The 21,268-nt window shown below is 42.1% G+C and overlaps 1 protein-coding gene across 1 annotated transcript in view; it reads right to left on the bottom strand.

Moving 5' to 3' along the window:
* GLI3 (GLI family zinc finger 3) overlaps positions 1-21,268 on the bottom strand; it is a 288,050-nt gene that overhangs the window by 75,143 nt on the left and 191,639 nt on the right. Inside the window, exons 5-7 of the mRNA XM_068550331.1 lie at positions 12,867-13,072; positions 8,803-8,949; positions 4,077-4,278 (exon numbers count right to left, since the gene is read on the bottom strand). Coding sequence (XP_068406432.1) covers positions 4,077-4,278; positions 8,803-8,949; positions 12,867-13,072 — 555 coding nt within the window. The remainder of the gene's footprint in view (positions 1-4,076; positions 4,279-8,802; positions 8,950-12,866; positions 13,073-21,268) is intronic.

Genomic DNA, 21,268 nt, shown 5'->3' with positions numbered 1-21,268 from the left:
GTCCACTTTCTGGTTCCAGCTGTGGAATTTACTGTACAACAGCTGCCATTCAAAGGAAGAACAATTCTTCCCAGTTCTGCAGAGAACAGGCCAACAGCCATTATCATCTGCATACGTGTCGGTATAGGGACACACGCGTACACATGCTTCTATTGGAAAGGAAAAAAGTAAAGCTTCCACGTCCATCCATAAAAGCCCCCCGGGGCAAGTTCATTGGAAAACCCAGCAGCCTCGAAAGAAGTAATGAGCCCACACATAAAGACCCACACACCCACCAAATGAGTTAAGTATCATCCCAATGTTTACACCGAGGCATATGCACTCTTTCAATAATGCTTTGGACAAAAATACATTACGCTTTATAGGATGCAAGAGTCCTAAAAGGCTTTAAAAGCTGGGTTGCCACTAAACAGCCAAACAGACAAAACCTCCAAGAACATAAATAGCAGGAACGCAGTCTCCAGTGAGATGTCTGTCCTGGCCGAACCAGACCTGAAACTACTAAGGACATGAAGCCATCTTCATTTTCGCCGTTAAACCCAAAGTGAGAAAGCTGTAACTGGTGGGTTAGAAATGAATAGATTACTCATTTCTTCATTCCCTTTACTTTTGCTAGAAGACGGAAGATGAGGGTCAGTTGAAACACTTTCTCCTCCGATGCGAGCTCGATTTCTAGGGGAAGGTATTAGCAGAGGTCAAACTATTTCTAATTTAATGCCATTAACTGGATATTTATAATACTAGCCTTAACCAGAGAGGGTGGGGCTTACAGGCTGTATTTGATAAATGTGAATCAGCTAGTCTTAGACAGGAGTCTTCAGGGTGATGGAGAAGTTAAAACTTTTTGAGACAGTTAACCATTTCACAACATCCTTTTAAGTGCATGGAGTTATTTTTTTGAATGATGTTCTCAGTTATGATATAAAAAAGACTTTTGCTGTACATTTGGACAACATGTTTTAATAAGTTAGCCATAATCAAGTACTATGTTTTAAGATGTAGATAGGCTTTTGTGAATAAATATGTGCTTTATATGGAATTCTTATAGCAGTCTGAATTATTAAGTAAATACATAAACATAAGAACCATAAACAAACTGAAGATGGGCATTTGCTTTTTTATCCCTTTATTTTGTGTCCATCCCTCTGTATCTCCATATATCTATCAACCTATGGATATACAATATACTATCCATATACACTATAACTTTCTGAAAGCCAGCATTATTCATCCTCCACATGGAAACTTCCTTTTAATAAGGAGGGCGATTAGAATTCTAATGGCTCATTAAAGGGCTCCTTCATTTATTCACTCCAGAAATATTTGTTGAGTGGTATCAAGGTGACAGGGCACAGATGTTGTGAGGTGGGAAGTGTGGCCATGAACAAAACATACACAGTCCTAGACCTTCTGGCATTTGTATTCTAGTAGAGGGAGACATATAGCAACTACCAGATGAGCACGTAAATAGGAGAATTTCAAACAGTGGTCCCTACTATTACCAGCCTCTTAGAGAATAGCATTTGAACTGGGATACACGTGTGAAGGAGATTTTTTTAGAAAACTGAATGTGTGTCATTACACACTGAAAAACATCTTTAGAAACTGACCCCATTACCATATGCACTGACAACACGAGAAGCAGATTAGGATTAGAAAACATGCAAGTGTGCAAGTCAAACGTGTTTGGGGCCAATTAAAAAGCAAGGAATTGGAGGGCTGGTCCTCTTGCAAAGACCCTCCGTGCTGATGCATAAAACAAGAATAACACTACGCTTTCCAAAACTGCTGTCAGATGAAAACAGTGAGCGTATCTTGTGCCTACCGTGTCCCTGGGTACAAAGCAGAGATGAGATGCACTCCTGTATCTTTCCCTCTTGAGAAAGTTACCCTTTGTAGATTTCTTCATGCTGCTTCCTTTCCCATCAGCCACCGCTCCTACCACTTACTGAGGAGTCCTCCAGTCGGTCTTTAGATTTCACAAAGTGAAACTTGGAACAGAGCAAGTGAAACACTAACGCTACTCCAGCTGAAGGACTGGCGGGTGGTGCTGGTCGTAATTCTTCTAATTATTGTATTGTTCCAGCAAGCCGATCTCATCTTGGGTTATCTGTATTACTTTATATGTATCAGAAGCTACATCTTATCCTAGCACACAGGGGCTGTGTATTGAAGAATGAGAGGTCAGACTGCAAGAGAGAAGACAGGCTGGTGAGGAGACGAAAGCAAGAAAGACCTGTGTGCCCGACGGCCCTGGTCACCTGACTGCAAACGGGTCTCCTGGGGCCTGACTGGACTTAGGAATCTCTGCTTCCAGCTCAAATGAGAATAATCAGATCTGTGGTCGCTCCTCGGAGGCAGGAGACAATGATCATTCCAAGTCAGGATACTGACAGTCTCTCCAGGACTGGTACTAGATTACCTGGGAAAGGTGAGGAGATGAGGAAACGGGTGAAGATGTTAGGGTAAGAATAAAGACTGCACTGAGGCTATCTGTGTACCACTCTCTAATCTAAGTCCTGTAGAGGCTGTGAAAAGTCACGGTAGCTGGGCAGAGAGCAGAAGGGAAGAAAACACAAAGGAGAAAGGAAAGCTCACAAAGTGATTCCGTGTGAATAGCATTCCTGTGAATTTCACTGTGTACCTCATTTCCACCACTTTGATGCTATGACTTCTAGTCAAGCCACATAATAATGATATGATTTCAGCAAATGGAGATAAGGTCGATGGCAATCTATGAGCCCAGGGAAATTTGCCCGGAGTGCAGAACAGCCAGCCCATGGTTTGGAGATGGGCGTACTTCCTCGGAGCCAGATTGGGGTGATTACGTTGCGGGTAGCACGGCCAGGCCCTGGTAGCTCATCCTCTGGATGCACCATCAGGGGCAGTTCTCCTGCGGCTCTGCCCGTGGGCAGGGGTCTTCATCCAGGCGCTGCCCATACACACCAGCTTTAATAAAAGGTACCCCTTTCCTCTACAGTGGCTGTCTTGTCTGTAGTTTACAAATGTGAAGACTGAATTTCAGAGCCTACAGGCAAGTAAGGTCTGCACAGCTGGTGGCAAAGCTGGAATCTGACTACAGTTTTGCCCGACTCCAAAGCTTACCTTCGTGACTACATCGACTAATCCTGAAACAATCCCCCTCTGTAAGTACGGACTGCTATCACACAAGCAAAGTTATTTGCTCTGTTCCGTGTTTCCACACTTTCTTGACCATATTAAAAGACAGATGCTGCAGAAAATGACATCATATCAAAATGGGGATTTATAATATTTAAACGTTAACTTGCCTGCCAAGGAGGATTGCTGATAACTGAGCAAGCAAAGAATTAAAACCGTAACGGAAACATTAAGGACAAAAAATAATGGTATTCATCATTTCTAGTAAATATGGTGTGACTATTGTTAACACATTTTTTTTTTCTGGACCGTTAGGGTTTCCCTAATATGTTTATTCATCATGGAAGACCCATCAATTCCTTTAGACTAAAAACCCTTCTGTCCCCTTTTCTTTCTTCCTCCCAATGCACACTTTTCCCCCGTGAGACAAGACTCACGTCTGGTCTTTTTTCTCTTTTTTGGTCATGTCTCATGGTCTGTGGGACCTTAGTTCCCCGACCAGGGATCGAACCCACACCCCCTGCAGTGGAAGTGTGGAGTCCTAACCACTGGACCGCCAGGGAAGTCCCACGTCTGGTTTTTTGATTTCTGTCCCTGTCCTTGCAAGTGTGCCCAAATCAGGTACAAAGCTGGTTTTCCCTCTAGGCAACTATAACTAGTAAGAAGATGAAAAGATCGCCATACTCACTGTCTCTAGGAAGGGGATTTCATTCCTGAATAACTACTGTTTCTCTAAATGGGCTGCTAAATGATGTCTGCAAAATAATTCTTTTTGGCCCAATAATTGGCTCTGGAACTCATCGCAGTGAAACGTGACCTGCATCCGCATCCCGGGTCCTCTCCGGTGTCCTGTTGTAGTCCTTCCTTGTAGGTAGTCAGTACCGCAAACGCAAGGTGCAGGCGAGCAGTGACGTTTTATTAAAGAAACACATCATGGATTTGGGGAAAATACATACCTGATTGCACTTGCAGATAAGTGGCCGTAGGAGCCACTTGCTGAAGAGCTGCTGCGGGAATTATTGAGAATGGTGACCAAGGAGTTGGGAGACGTCCTAATCATGGTCTGAAGGTCAAAGCTATGATCGGACAGTGGTGAAATGGACAGTGTACGTTTTCGGCTTGGCCTGGCTGACAGCCGGGGGCTGGGGAATCTGGTGCCTGTTGTATAAACAAAACAGAACCTGATTACCTGTGGCTGGACTCGGTACCCATTATCTGTTCCTACTACCCCGCGTGGAAGAAGTGAAGGATAAGGAGCCGGCGACTGGCGTTGACAAGTACCTCTCTCCTCCCACTTGTGATCTACTGGGTACAATTGAGGAAATTAGGGAGAAATATTTATCTTCCAGGGGCTTACCTCGGGGGAGCTCTGTTTATTAATGTGCAGGCAAAATGATAAATTGCTAAACAAAAGGGAGAGACTTTTTATGTGTTCTCCCTCTCATTTCCAGTGATTTATGAATCTGACAGCTGCTTAGATATGCTCATCATTAATTCACCACGAGACAAAGACAGTGGTTCCCACAGTCGCACCGCACTCCACCCTCCCCACCGCAATGCACACCGTTTTAAGGCAATGAGCCGAAGGAAAAAAATGAATTAAAGTATCCTAAGATTAAAAAAATCCAGCTTCGTTATGCCCGTATTTCCCCATGATTTCTGTAGTTATCTGATCCACGGAATACTTACGGCTTTACTGACAAAACTGATAAATACGTTATCCTAAATTAATGGTTCTCGATGGGGGGGGGGGAACCGATGTTGCCCCCCCAGGGGACATGTGACAACATCTGGAGATATTTTGGTTATCACAACTCACGGGGTGCTAGAAACATCTAGAGGCCAGGAAAGCTGCTGCACACCCGGGAATGGGCAGGGCAGCCCCCCGCCGCCATGAAGAATCATCTGGCACCCGTAGCACCGAGATGGAGGAACGCTGCCCTAAATTCCCCATAATCTATACAGCCTAAGTCCCAAGAAACATTTAAAAGCTTGGGACGTGGTTTGTTTACAGATTTTCCAAGGTTGGGGGAGAAAAACCCCGCAAGCATTATAGTAAGATAACATGAGTCAATTTTAAGCCTCTGGTTATCAGATCAATCAATCAATCGATTAATTAATTCTCTGCATTTATAAGAGTTTTGAGACTTCAAGAAGATTCCACTGATGCAGTTCTATTCTGGAGGTTAGTAACTCACACTTAAACGCCTGCCAACTTAATACAATGCTTTTTACATGGAGAGTTAAAAATTAAATGTCCATTTGCCTTCAATTTGGTAGATGGTAGAGATTTGAATTAGGGCAGAGCTATGAATGTGGCCCACAGGCCCACTCCTGCCTTTTCTAAGGTCACATTTACATTACAGAGTCATCAAACTAAAGTTTAAGGACAGAATGAGAACATAATACCACTAGGTAAGAGGAAAATCAAACATGATTACTTTTAAGAAATAACAGAGGGTTTCTATTTCAAAGCATGGGTACAGGGACATGGCAATTTTGGGGTCCCCAGAAAACTGAAGTAGAAGTTAAGCCTTCTTTATAGAAAAAAGTCTAGGCACTTGGTCTCCAGAAAACTCATTGGGAATATTTTCTTCACCAGAGATGGACCTTGATACAAGATAACAATCCAACACATGCTTTGAGATAATTTAATGAAGTGTAAAAGATGAATATGAAAGACTCTATAGATAATATTATAGAGATGAATAGATATACTTTATAGTGAATAAAAAATAAATCACAAACTGGAACTTAGTACCACCCATGTATATAAAACTGGAAAACCAATTTGAATGACGAATGTGGTACCTACTCGAAGCTTTCTTTCAGGCACATTGAAAATTGAATTTCTTCATTTAGAATAGTTTCATTTACCAACCTGATTTAGGCCATGTTCGTACAAAAATAACAGTCCCACTATGTTCACAGCTCTTAGTGTTTAAACCAGCATCTTACTTTTATTATGGCATCTGCCTTACACCTAAATGTCTCATTTTTACTCACTATGAGAGGCTAATTTCATCATAAAAGTTTTTCAATGAAGAAATGCATTCCACTTCCAAAGGATTCCAAGGACAAACCAGACTTCTGGTCAGTTTCCATATCATCCTCGAGGTTAACCATTCTCAGGGGGATTCAGTGATCCCTGGCAGAGTTAGAAGTAACAGGACATTCCAGATAGAGCTGATTTCCTGATTTTTTAAAAAGCACTAAATAGATAAGGAGGCCGTCTGAGGGCTATAAAACACCAGAGGCCTATATCCCCATCACATCATCCAAAGACAGAGCCCAGGGCCTGGCTTCATCCCTTCCATGGAAGCCTCCAGGTTGCCCAGGGCCTGGATGGTCCGGCTCCTCTGATTTTCCCTCCAAGATGGGTACTTATTTAAGTCAGTTTCCACGCATATAAATAGTGTGGTTTTCATGAGTGTCAAGGATTTCTCTAGGATATTCCTTATAGGGATTACTTGCTCTCTTGTTTTTAAAGGTCACTCGAATCCCAAAAGGTAGAGTTACAGCCATAAAACAGACTTGTTCATTCTAATGTGCAACACATAAATACTCTATCCTGAAGCTGGCTGAAACCCAGGTAGGCCCATTGTTGGCACATTTAAAAGTCAGGTGCTCATCTGAATCCAGTTTATTGCCGTTTCTGCCAATGGAAGAGTCCTGAAGATGTGTAACAGTGGATCAGAATGACCAGCTCCATCCCAGTTTGCCTCTGGTTTTGCTACTGCAGAGCCAATGTAGGAATTTAAAGCCATTTCACTCCTCCCTTGAAAAAGTCTCCTACGATTTCGATTTAAAACATAACATTCTGGTTATGTTCTGTTAAACTAAATGCTATTTCAGCTATTTTAGAGGGCAGGGATATAGTACTTTACGCATTTTCCAACCCTTTATTATGCTCTCCCCAACCCCCTAACAACAAAGCACAGAAAGAGAAAGTTGTCAGCACTTGGGGCAGTGACTTGGGATCATCTGTTGACGGGAACAGCTAAACTACGAGGTGCGGATTTCAAAACTGCTGAAAGAGAAGTGGGCCAGTTCTTCACTGATCATATGGCTTCCTTCTTAAATCTAAGCCAGAGCATTCTTACTGTTCCAACACAGATCTCTCCAATCTGGCTTTCTGTTAATTGTTTTGTTTCTCTATTCTAATAAAAGATTCTGACAAAGAAAAAGGAGGTTTCTTTTTATGTGATGAATGATAGGACATCTAAATTCCTAGTTAATGACAATCAATTTACCACATACTCTGGCAAATTAAAATGCCTTTAATTAGTTTTTACAAAGTAAAAGGGTAGCTTCATCCTTTATTTAGATAAAAACCGCCATTGCCTGACTAAACACATTCTCATCAAATAGAGAAGGTAATATGGGCTGACCTTTCAAGGATTCTCTCTTATTTTAATTCTTTATTTGCAGATTTTTAAATAACTAATTTGCATAATAACACTCAACTTCTTTTTCCCAATAATCCCTAATTGAAACGTGGTTATGATGAATCTGAAATGAAAACTCTCTCTTCTACAAAGCAGAAAACAAAATCCCTGCGGAAGACGTAACACACTTCTCTTACTCTGTGTGTGGTAGTGAGCTCCCCATTGGAAACCCACCCAAGCTGTGTTCGTATGTAACACAGCTAAGTTAGTTCATGACAGTAAGGGGACCAAGGCTGCAGATTTTATGCCCTGTGGACCAATCATTTTCTCTCTCTTCTAAATCTGAGAACTGAATGATCAACCACTAACAGAGAGTAGACCAAGGTCCACCCATTGTCACAGAAGAATCCAAACAGACCCTACATGGAAAATCACAAATTAATCGCTGCTACTAGAAGAAACAAACAAAACCTCGAGCAGATGTCCTACTCAAACTCATATCGTCGTCGTATTCAAAGGGTTTTGTTATGTACACCTTGGACGATGTTTCAGGTTCACTTCCTGGCACCTGGCGAATGGATGTGGACTTAAAGAATCCGAATAAATAAGAACTCTTGGATGTTCTGAAAAATGATAATCATAGGCTCTTGTTCATGTGTCTAGAGAAGTGACACAAAGGACTTGTCATAAGCCTTGAGGGACCCACAAGAAAGTGATATAAAGTACAACCAATGATCCCATTTTCTTCCACTGCTAGGTAGAGGGCTAAAAGTAGGCCTTCCCGATGTGGAAATGTTTTTATTTTTCCCATGTAAAAGGTCTCAATGAGATAGATTTGTTTTAATGTAAAGAAAACATGTGGAAAATTAGACAAAAATAAGTCACTGAAACATGTAAAACCAAGTATAGGTCTCTTTTTTAGTTAATTTATAAAGCATAAAATCTATAAAACCAAGGAATGACTCGATGAAGCACGTTCATCTAATCAAACACGTTCCCTTATTCTGCTACCAAGACAATCAGGGCTGACTAGTTTCTTGTGTATCTGCCAAATTACAATCGCCTGTATCTTCCAGTTCATTGATATGAACCGAGTTAAGCGGGAGTCTCAGGATGGCCACATCTGTGGAAGCTTCCTGGGAAACCAAGGCAACCAGAGCCCCAAATACTGGTGGTTCCTCCTCCTCCTCTGGTTTGAAAAATTAGGTAATCAACCCATCTTTGTATCTTCCTCTCCCTTTCATGAGTGAGCTTGGCCACGCCCAGGACTACAGAAGAGGGCCCCGCCACTTACTATCCATGGCATGAAGGTACTCCATGTGGATGGCCCCTGCGCCGGCGGTGGCAGCGGAGGGGATGATGTCTGCGTAGGGACTGCGCTGGCCGGCTAACAGAGCCATCTGATGATAGTATTCTGCTGGGCTGACTCCAGCGTGGGGGGCTGGATGGAAGAGGAGACAAGAAAACATGGTTACTAGTTGAAAGAAGGCCAAAACGAAGCTTTTCCTGAGACATCCCAAAGTCCATTCGCCATCAGCCATTCCTTTTGTGGTTCTTTCTAGGAAAACTTCCTCAACTCAAATTGTGCTTTCACTGCAGTCTCCCAGATATCATTGATTCGAAAATAAAACGGAAGGAAAAGAATAGAAAAAATAAAATACATGATAAAACTTTCGAGGTTAGTTTCAAGAATCACCAGGAATTCCAAATGATTAAATTGTATTGGGTTGGCCAAAAAGTTCGTTCGGGCTTAAGTAACCATAAAAGACATTCTTCATTTTCACCGAGAACTTTATTGAACAACGTATTCATTAACCAAACGAACTTTTTGGCCAACCCAATATATGTGTGCATGTATCTGTACACTCATTCCCCGATTTTGCTCCCCAAAATGGAAGGGTCTTGGGAAGATCCCACATGCCGTGGAGCAACTAAGCCCATCAGCCACAACTACTGAGCCCGTGTGCCACAACTACTGAAGCCCGCGCACCTAGAGCCTGTGCTCCTCAACAAGAGAAGCCACTGCAATGAGAAGCCCGTGCACCGCAACGAAGAGTAGCCCCTGCTCGCCGCAACTGGAGAAAGCCCGCACACGGCAACGAAGACCCAATGCAGCCAAAAATAAATAAAATAAATAATCTTAAAAAAAAAAGTGTCATATCAAATCACTGTATGTTCACATTTATTTTTCCACATTTCTTACAGTAGTAAACAACTTGGATAACCATGACGTCCTTCACGACATACTTAACATTACATCCCTAAGCCTTCTGGCAGGAGGGTCTGAGTCAGTTCTCAGGAGCTGGAGGACCCTGGGCCACGAGTGGAACAGGCAGCACAGCTGGCTTTAATAACACATGACGGTGGCAAGCTGCAATTTTGTGTTCCATAATTTTAAAGAGCTTTTTTTTCTCTTTTTTTCATTACAAAATCAAAAAGAAATACACCTATCAATCTGGAGCAATTTACTGGCAAGCGCCAGCTCTATAGCAGTGGGATAATGATCGGTTTCCGCATGCCAATTTATGTGCCAAAGCTGCAGGACGCTGTAGCAGTTCTGAGGGTGGTCTCCAAATACACTAAGATCTGGATGCAAATCCCAGCTCCACCTCTTACAGCTTCACAGGAAGTTGCTGGGAGCAGTGAAGGCAATGGTGCATGGAGAGTGCTTAGCACATAGCATTCGATCAATAAAAGCTAATTTTATCATTATGATGTAGAAACACTAGCATTCTAGCGATAGGTCTGTGTAGGCTTTACATTTGTGTCCATATACTTTTTAATTTTTTTATCGAAGTATAGTTGTTTTACAATGTTGTGTTAGTTTCAGGTGTACAGCAAAGTGATTCAGTTACACACACACGCATATATATTCTTTTTCATATTCTTTTCCATTATAAGTAGTACAAGATATTGAATATAGTTCCTTGTGCTATACAGTAGGTCCTCGTTTATTTTATGTATAGTAGTGTGAATCTGTTAATCCCAAACTCCTAATTTATCCCTCCCACCCCCTTTCCCAAACCATATGTTTGTTTTCTATGTCTGTGAGTCTATTTCTGTCTTGTAAATAAGTTCATCTGTATCATTTTTTTAGAGTCCACGTATAAGCGATATCGTATGATACTTGTCTTTCTCTTTCTGACTTACTTCACTTAGTATGATCGTCTCTAGGTCCATCCATGTTGCTGCAAATGGCATTATTTCATTCTTTTTTATATGTGTCCACATACTTCTCATATACATCATAAAGATAGAGAGATATATACAAAAATCATAGACCACAAGGGACAAACATTAGTGACTTGACTTGGGTATTAACTGGACTCCTGAGAGGCAGAACAACCAATCATAGAATGTTTTAGTCATACTCATCATCAAATACTATGAAAAGCAGAGGACAAGATGTTTTAACTAGAGGTACCAACTCCAGTGGCCCCACTAAATGTCCAGAAGCCAGGCACCATTCCAAGCCCATCGTCAGCTGACCTCCCTACCCCTCTCTCCCTCTGTTCTTATTAGTCACTTCCATGAACCCCCAAGTATTCCATGGAGGTGACTTTCCATTTTGCCCACTAGAAAACTAAATCCAAAGCAGAACGAACTCCAATCTCACTCTTTTACAGTTTTATTTTTAAAGTGTGAATCTTGTCGAAATGGCAAAACTTCTTCATTAGGTACCTTACAAGTATATTCACTGCATTGAATCAGAGGGAAAAGAGTGAGCCAGCAGCTATTGCTGGAGCACAGCTTCTCGTATGAATGAGTGGATATTTACTGAAAAACCTCAGGAAGCTTCCATCTACTATCCCCACCATGCACAGCCAGCCTCGGGAAGCGTCTGAGTGGAGAACGTGGTCCGTGCTGCCCGGTGAGACGGACTGCATAGTGTGTCTCTGTGCCCCAACACAAGCATCAAAAAGTTGGAAAAGATCAGGGTTTTTGATCAAGCTCATGCCTTAGTTATAACGAGCAAAGGTAGAACGTAAGCTTTTGGCTGATGAAAATAAATTCTAAGTCTGATTCGTGGTTTGCTGCAGAGAGCTCATAATCCTCTACCTGTCATCAGTACAGCTTATGCCATCCTGGACCTTAACTCAGATGCTAGCAATTGTGGGCAAGTGAGTTTGTATATGTGTGCCTGAGATGGGAAATGCTCTTCCTGAACCAAAGGAGCATTTTATCATTGGGCAGCTGTGTAATGCACAGCTCCAATTTAAAAGAGTCAGGTGACAAGTCACTGGGAGGCCAACAGAACAACAGGAATTTGGTGCTTTGGAGCTTAAGATGAACATCAAGTATAAGAGGATTAAAGTCAACGTTTGGGGCTTCCCTGGTGGCGCAGTGGTTGAGAATCTGCCTGCCAATGCAGGGGACACGGGTTCGAGCCCTGGTCTGGGAAGATCCCACATGCCGTGGAGCAACTAGGCCCGTGAGCCACAACTGCTGAGCCTGCGCGTCTGGAGCCTGTGCTCCGCAGCGGGAGGGGCCGCGACGGTGAGAGGCCCGCGCACCGCGATGAAGAGTGGCCCCCGCTCGCCGCAACTAGAGAAAGCCCTCGCTGAGAAACGAAGACCCAACACAGCCATCAATAAATTAATTAATTAATTAAAAAAAAAAAAAAAAAAAGAACTTTTAAAGTCAACGTTTGTTTCTTGTCCCACCGCATCCCTCTTGCGGTGTTCATTTGGGCAAGGACACAGGGCACATACAACAGAGCTGGCCCATCATGCTCTCTAAGACCTTGCAGCTCAGAGCGTGGTCCCTGGGCCAGCAGCACTGACGTCACCTGGGAGCGTCTCAGAAGTGCAGAACCTCAGGCCCCACCTGGACCCACCCCAAACGGAATAGTATTTTATCACCACCCCCAGGTGATACCTATGCGCACTGGAGTTTGAAAAGTGCTGCTCCAATGGACACATCTGTATACATGTGTCCTTCAGACATGCAGAACAGAAAAGCATTCACCAGAAGGTGAGCAAAATGTGCTGGTTACACATGCACAATGTGGGAATGGCAACAGGGCCAGTCTAAATATATGTGAAGCCACAGAACAGAGCAGTGAATGAGCGCAAGGATTTGGGCATCAGTGCATTCTGGCTCTGAGTGCCACCTCTGCCACTTACTAGCCAGTGAACCAGGTTGCAAGTTACTTGGACCCTCTGCCCTTATCTTCACCTGAAAATGGACATAATATCCCACCCTCATGGAGGTGTCATAAGGCTGCAATGAAAGCACGTAATCACATCACTTAGCACAGCGCCCGGCACACGGGACTCAAGAAGCATCAGTTACTCTATGCCACGTTCCAGGAGAGGCATGACGTACGGAAGCAGAACAGGCTGGTCTGAGACTCACCATCTGTGGGGCTCAGCCCACGGGCGGCCGAAATCATGGAGAGGGACGGGCTGCTGTGCAGGGACCGGATGTAGTCCATGTAGGGGTTGATGTAGGGATGCGGAGGGCTGAAGGGGGACTCAGAAGCTGCAGCGGGATTCCGATGCGGGGAGATCCTGATGAAGGGCAGGTCAGAATACGTGGGGCTACTAGATAAGGCAGAAGGCCTAGGTAAAAAGAAAAGCAGACACAAGAGGTACGCATGAGACCAAGAGCTCCGTAGGCAGAGGCTGTCTGTGAAAGAAAATAAGTAAGATTTTACGTGAACTCAAGGCGTCTTGGGGGAAAGAAGATCAGGCATATACATTTCCAGTACTAGGACCTTGAGATCATGGTGACATCATGTAGGTAGAATGCTACTATGCAATTATTTGGGCAAAGAAAATGGACCTCTGAGAAATTTCCTGGCACTCAGAATATAGGAAAATAAAGCCTTTGGTTTTCCTCATGAGAAGAAATTCTAAATAGGCATCTGAGCTTAAAGTAGTTGCTGTGATTCTATTTTCCTTTTGACCTGAATGTTAATTTTACCATTGAACTTCTCTCTCACCATCATGGTACTGCATTAAAAAAAAAAAAAAAGAAAGAAAGAAAGGAAGGAGGGAGGGAGGCAGGAAGGAAGCTAGGAAGGAAGGAAGGAAGGGAGGGATGGAGAGAGAAAGAAAGGAAGGAAGATTCTTCTGGTCTGGGAGTCTGAGCATGTACATGGTAGAGATGCCTACAAATAAGAAAAGAGACTCATTGCAAAAGTCTGTAAGAAACATGAAATCGACACTCTATACATAGGTGCTCCAGCTTTAGTGTTCTGGGTCTTGAGGTTGTGAACAAAACCAGTTTCACAGATATGGGTTTCCCTGTTTTGAAGGCAGCCCCCCCTCTCCTTGAGCAGCAGCCCTGGGGAGGCAGCTTCCTCTCGTACTCGTTCTGCATGTGGCTTCCTGATCAGTCACGTTCAGTGAACAATCCGTAACGAAGTGCTCCTGGGGTTAGAAAGTTGGAAAAGATCAGGGTTTTTGATCAAGCTCATGCCTTAGTTATAATGAGCAAAGGTAGAAGAATGTAAGCTTTTGGCTGATGAAAATAAATTCTAAGGCACCCCTTGCTGCCACCATACCTCATCCACTCCAGGGAATTCCCTCCCCAGAGCCACCCCCAAGCCCCGGCGACAGGCATTTCTAGAACGGCCAGTCTGTGGAACCCCCCCTCGCCGCCCTGTTCCTCCTCTAATAGAAAACGTTTTGTGTGGATAATCCAGTGAACTGGCTCTGACAGGCTACACACTTGTACTTTCCCTTTTTTCATTCACAGAGAATATGGCCATAAAAAGGCGAGACCGTGATAGAGAGGGACGTTCTGAAAAACTGCAAGCTCCTCTTGTGGCGCTGGCTTTAGGAGTGAAAGGAAAGGGAGGAGAAACACATTTTCTCATCCCGCCTCCCAAGCAAAGGCACAGGCAGCCGCAGCTGGGCTCTGGCCCCCAGCCCCGTCAGAACAGCGTCCTGGGAGAAGCCAGTTCCTCCAAGTGCACGGAGCAGGCACTGAGTTAAATGAACCCAAAGCTCAGATCGTGAATCTTCTCAGTAGAAAATCAAAGAGGTTAAAACACACGGGAGGGAGAGGATTTTCTTACCTGTTCCTTCTTACTCTTTTTTTTCATTTTGAGCTTAAAAAAAAAAAAAGAGGCTTTTTATTTGTTCTTCAGATGTCACTTTGGGTGAAATAAAATAAAAATCCCGAGTTTTCTAAATTTACATGTGGGCAGAGTGAGACGTCACCACCTGAAAATAGCTATTTCTTTTCCAAACGACTTGAGGCTTTCCATACCCACTCAGAAATTAGTAAGAATTCCTTGTCCTTAAATAGAAGTTGGCAAGACCTATTAGTCTATCCTATTTTAGCTCTTTACTACAAAATAAGGTAGCTCTGTGTCACTGGTTAAATCTGATGCTCTATTTAGACCTGTCACTACCTAAGAGCACACCAGACGCTCAAATTCATTCATTCGTAAAAAAAAAAAAAAAAAATTCATTCATTCACTTTCCACCAGAAAGGAAAATCAATCCTTCCAATCCGATTCGAAAGTGATTATTATGAAGTTAACAGGCTCCTTTGCAGATTTATGATGAGAGACAGGTGCCGCAGAAATGTAAAAAAGCAGACATTTCAAGAGATCCATGAGACGATACCTCCTAGACAAGCTTTTCTTAGGATCCACGAGAAACTCAGTCTGAACGTTATGAACTAAAAATCAGTGAAGCAATGACATTGCTAACTGGTTTCTTCGTTAGGCAAAAAATTGGAACCTGTAATTTTTCTCAAATTCTAGAATTGAGAATGGTAGTAAGAATATTCCCGGAAGCCTAGATTCCATTGAAGAATCATGGATGGAAAAAAAAATCAGCACTTAGAACAACATGAAGATTATAGATGTCGGGCTGGGGTACTCACCAGTCCCAAAGAAGCAGGGAAGCCAGGAGACGGCTGACGCTTTTCTCTCCTCACAAATCTGTGGATGCCTGATGTCCGCCTCCCCCCTTTCACTTTCATTTGACCTGTTCTCACAGGAAGACTGAAGATAACTATTCCATGAGTAAGGAATCAAGATCCGGACACATCTTCCCCAGCAGCAATGCCCAGGCTCCGTCCTCCCTTCCACACCAGTGAGAAGCAACAGCAGAGAAGAGGGTCGGTCCCTCCAGGATTTGGAGACGAAGTCAGGAAACTCCACGCACTCTGGTGAATGTCACACCCATGCCTGTCCCTCCCCTCCAGAGATGATGCTGGGAAGACGTGGAGTCACCTATTTCTCAACGAGCTGGTGGGACATGCTTTCAGACAGGAATGCAACTAGGAAAGCCGCAAGGTATCAACTGCCCTAAAGAAAAGAACCATCTAGTAGTCAAAGGCCAGCCACCCCCAGGATACAACAGGAAAATGCTTAACGAGGGTCATTCAGCGAAGGGTCATCAGGAATTCTGGGGACAGCTGGGTCAGACCATCAGAGCAGTGGTACAATGGGAGGACTCAGGGCTGAAGGGGAACCAACGTGGATGGGACAGTGGCTGTGTGACCTTGGCCGTGATACTCACCCCCTTCTTGTCCTAAATAGTCCAATGGGGAGGATACCTACCTCTTGGGGGTCTTGGCAAGTGAATATAACTAAAGCCTCATGTACTGAGCCTAGTATCTAATAAATGCTGAATACGTGCATACAACTTATTTCACAAACTATACTAATATATTCCACTCCTAATATATATATATATACAACAGAGACAAATGTATATATGTACGTGTATACTCATACATACACATAAACACACACACGCATATTAGGGATGGCAAATATAGCATACTACGTGATTTTCAAACACTGATCTATTGGAACCCTTTTTTCAAAGCCAATCGTATGGTGGAAACACACCTGCCTGCTTTGTTCCCCAACCTGTCAGTATCCCGGGAGCATCTCCTTGGGTTTCCCAGGACCTCCACTCAAAATCATAAAACCACACAAGGTGATTAAGAACATGAACTCAGTTATCATTAAATGCAAGAGCTCTGAAGGAACCGGACTTGAACTCAGGCTCATCCCCGACTCTGTCACTGAGGCGTGTTTCCTTATACACAACATGGAACAATGACAGTTCTCTGCCAGGGCTGCTGTCACCACCGGCACAGGGCACTCAGTAAATGGTGATGGCCGCTGACGTTCTTGGTGGCTGTCACAACCATCCAACAACTTTTTCGTGTGTCACCTGTTTGCAGTTCAGCACACAAATGTCCAAATAGCAAGACTTTTGGAGACTGGTGTTCCCATTTCCTTGCTGTTCAATTTCTCACTGAAAGTTGATGACTTATTCATTCTGTCTCCAAATCAGGCTCTTGTGAGTTGGGCTAGCATGACCCTTCTCTAGCACTGAAGACTGACAAAAATGGCTTTCTAAGTCATCAAAGCTGAGCACCCAGCCTTGAACTACAACGGCCATGGCAGCCACCTGACATGGATGTAAACATACATAAACCACAATTTTTCAATAAAGATGCTTTTAACCTTACCTAACAGAGTCATTTCCAAATTCTTGGCATCTAGATCATCTATTATTTATTTTGCTTTTAACTGTACAGCAAATCTGAAAGGGAAGACTTTATATTTCATAGGCAGATGTGTACACACCGCTGGAAGAAAGAGCCATTCAAGTTGACGGCCAGAGGGGTGAATTCTACTGAAGAAAGAAGAGGTGGGAAAAGTGAGGAAGGCAGTCACCAAGTTTTCCCATAGAAATGACATATATCATTTCACAAACTATCCTAAAGTTGACCTGGTAAATATTTGTCAAGCTTGCTCAACATCTTCATTTGTGGATTACAGGAGCACGAGGAAAAAAATTATAGGTGTCACTTTCTCGGTTTATATTTTTAGTAGATACACACAGAGATTGAATTGAAGATTACTGTTGGCCTCTCATGACTTTCTCTGCTTTTGGTTCTCTCTTTTCTGGGGCTGTACGTGGCTCCGTGGTTGGAAGGCAAACACAAACCACGGAGGAAAAAAAACAAACAACAAACAAACATTCCGGGAAGAACACTGAAATTTAGAACTGCTCCAAGAACAGGGATCCCATGCCATTTATTTTGTAGCCAAAGAGTATAGAAATAGGCCTGTGACCCCCTCAAACTAAATCATAAAACTGCTGTCTAGGAAAAAGATGCCCAAGCTGTAGAGGGTTGTCTGGGTGGCCAGAGCATCACCGAGGGGAGGAGCTATGGTTCCATGACCTCTGCATCTTGGCTCACGCATTTAAGACCCCGGCCTGCCCACCAGGGATAACGTCCCCTATACTGCTTCCACCTCTCTGTCTTCCCAAGGCCATGAAGACCCAATGCGTGGCTGCCATTTTGTTTCCGTATTGCCCAATGGATAAATGAAGTATAGCTTCAGACAAGAAAGCAGGTGGGGGTTATTTTTATGTTCTCCCCAAAGACAATAAAGTAATATAAAGTTTGTGTTTGTTTGTGGAAATAATTTAACTTTGGATTAATCCTTTTATAAGGTCATGAAAATAGATTACAATGAAAAGAGTAGAGGATTCTTATTAGAGCCTTTTAAACGTTATACTATGATAAACTTAAAAACAAAAAACATGTATTGCAGAGAATAACTGGACTTCTTAGTTAAAATGAAATATCATTATATCATCTAATTTGTTACTGCTTTTTCATCTATCTTATTGGGTTACTAAAATGCCAAGATTAAAATCACAGTATTCCATCACTTGCATTACCCATTATGAGAGCATTAAACAAGGTTTATAGGCTGGATTATTACAATTCGCTTTCATGTTGCTTGGAACACTGGAAATGTACACATACCCCTTGCATTCTGCGGTACGCATGAGAGCTTCAACTACCAGAAGACTGAGATGCTGGGGTTTTTTTTTTTTTCTACATAGCAAGTTAATATTTGTTTAACTTTGTTCTTTCCATAAAAAGTACACACTCTTCATATTCAAGTAGTGGCTTAACAGACAACAAAGGGGAGCTACCCCTTATAATGTATTTTTAATCAACTAATTAATTACTCAATAAGCACAGTTTTAATAAACCAAAATTTGTAATAAAAAATGTTGCTTTCCATACAGCGACAGAAACAAATAACTAAAATGTCCATGGCTAATACACTAGACATCGTTGGAAATTTGCATCGTCCTGAACTTGGTCTTTTTCTCTGTTCAAGGTGAGTTTTCAGATGACTGCTGCCCCAGAATCATCACGTGCCCCTGCAATGTACACATGGGTGTGCTGGTTATTTCCCATTTGCCAGCCTTCACCCCGGAACCTCTGCATGCCCTGAAGGCTGCACTTTGCGGTCTGAATCAGCAGGCTCACTTTCCCTCCAGATTCCACTAAGCAAATGCAATGGCAAGAGCTGGCGGCAGAGGGGAGAGAAGTCAGGGTATTAATTCCCCTCACTTCCTTTCACTAGCTACAGTTCTGCTGGTGGCGTTCCTCCCCGCAAGGCCCCCGCTCCCCAAGAGTGACCCCTCTTCCTTGGCTCTAGCCCTCACTGCCCTTGACCTCTGACCACACCTTCAGGCTAGGGCTGGTAACCTCCTCAAACTTTTGCTAGTCCTGGAGGCTTTACTATCACTTTCTGAGCCCTTAACCTTGTCCACACCTCTGTAAATATCTGCTCCATGGAACTGCCAGGAACCTGCTAGCTGATAAGATGGTTCAGTTTCAAATCTCATTTTCATCTCCTCTGCAGCTAAAGAATATTTCCCATGAATTTTTAACTGACCCAGGCCTTTTACAAATGTACCATATTGGATTTCAATTTTGTAAAGCTACATGTATAACCACGCAGATGAATATCTCAATGAGATGTTCATTCGATATACATTTTATTGAAAATACATTTACTAAGAATCCATTATGACTTTAGCACTTTGGGGGATTTCAAGAAACATAATATATGGTCATTTGGTCCCTGCTCTCAAAGAGTTTATAGTCAAATGGGGGGAGGCGAAGGCACACACACATGAAGTGTATATAGAACAAGTATTATCTGATGGGTCAAAATGCATCAACAGGAGCCTTCCAGGATGCAGCCTCGTTATGTAAAATATGCAGCATGAACTGTGCTACCAAGAGTAGATAAGATTTGGATAGAAGTAGCCACTGAAGTTGAATGGACATCACTTAATGTACACATTAATGCTAAGATGCTGAATATTTTCTTAGAGGGAGAATTCAAGGGCTATGGTTGATTTCTTTAACAAAAAAAAAAAAAAAAGAGAGAGAGAGAAAGGGAGAGAAATATTTGTTTTAATGGGGAAACATCATTTCAAGGGATTTGAGAATGACCTTCTTATTTTTATTTCCTATTTATGTCTAATTATAAAAGAAATTTATATTCATGAATTGAAAAGTTGAGATTATTTTCAAAAACAACAGTTGTTCCCTATATCCAAGCTATTCAAATCTAGCCAACGTCAATATTTTAACCTATATACTCCAGTATTTTTTTTTTGGCAAATTATTTTTTTAATCTTAATTTGCTGTTCAAATTAAATCCATAATGAGTTATCATTAAAAACCCACTAGAATGTTATTACAAGATATTGAATATAGTTCCCTGTGCTATACAATAAATCCTTATTGCTTATCTATTTTATGTTATTAGTTTATATCTGTTAATCCCATATCCTAATTTATCTCCCGCCCCTTTCCCCTTTGGTAACCACAAGTTTGTTTTCTATGTCTGTGAGTCTGTTTCTGTTTTGTACATAAATTCACTTGTATTATTTCTTAGATTCCACATATAAGCGATATCATATAATATTTATCTTTCTATGACTTAAAATAATCAGAAAAAATAAAATAGATAACTGAATCGCATTGCTGTACACAGGAAACTAACACAATACTGTAAATTAACTATGCTTAAATTAATTAATTTTTAAAAACCCCACTAGAATGGTTAAACTTAAAAAGACTGACAGCACCAAGCGTTGATGAGGATTTGGAGCAACAGGAACTCTCAAACGACCTGAGTATAAGCTGTTGCAACCTCACTGGAAAACAGTTAGGCATTATCTATTCAAACAGATGCACACTTTATGGTCCAGTAATTCCTCTCCTTGGTGCATACTGTGCAATACTGTGTACACACGTGCCACAATATACTAGAATGTTCAGAGCGGCATTATTCATTCATGTTAAAATTGGAAACAACCAAACATCTAACAACAGTAGACTGGGCAAATAATTCATACAATGAAACAGCGACTAGCTATGAAGATGAACAAACTATAATGTGGAAAAATCTCACAAACATCATGTTGAGGAGAAGAAGCCTGGTACAAAAGAATATAATATACTGTATTAGCCCATTTATATAAAGATCAATAACAGACAGACCTAAAAATGAGCATTGGGATGGTTGGGATAATGTTTACCTTTTGGTAGGTTCTTGCGGGGTGGTGCCCGGGGAGGGCTTTTGGATGCCAGTGATTATTATAATTCTAGATTTGGTTAGTGGTGAGAGGTTTTCACTCTGTGATTAACTCACAATAATTCATTGAGCTATCTGTGTATATTCTGTATACTCTTCTGTATGTGTACTATTTATTACCAATTTTTAAGAAAAGAATATATGCATTTGATTTGTGTCGACTATAACAATATCTTCCACAGTGATTTCAAACTGCTCCTATCAAGTTCAGAAAATCAAATAGATGTGCACTTGTATTTTTCAAATTTTGAAAAATATTGCTTAAAAAAAGACCATAAATAATAACATGATATTTACCACTATTTAACAAAGATGGTCTAGTTGACACATTAGTCTCAGTTCAAAGTGA

This window comes from Eschrichtius robustus, chromosome 8, assembly GCF_028021215.1.
Source record: "Eschrichtius robustus isolate mEscRob2 chromosome 8, mEscRob2.pri, whole genome shotgun sequence".
In the NCBI taxonomy this organism is placed as follows: Eukaryota; Metazoa; Chordata; class Mammalia; order Artiodactyla; family Eschrichtiidae; genus Eschrichtius; species Eschrichtius robustus.
The sequence above is the reverse complement of the archived record's forward strand: the minus strand, read 5'-3'. Positions and strand labels throughout refer to the sequence as shown.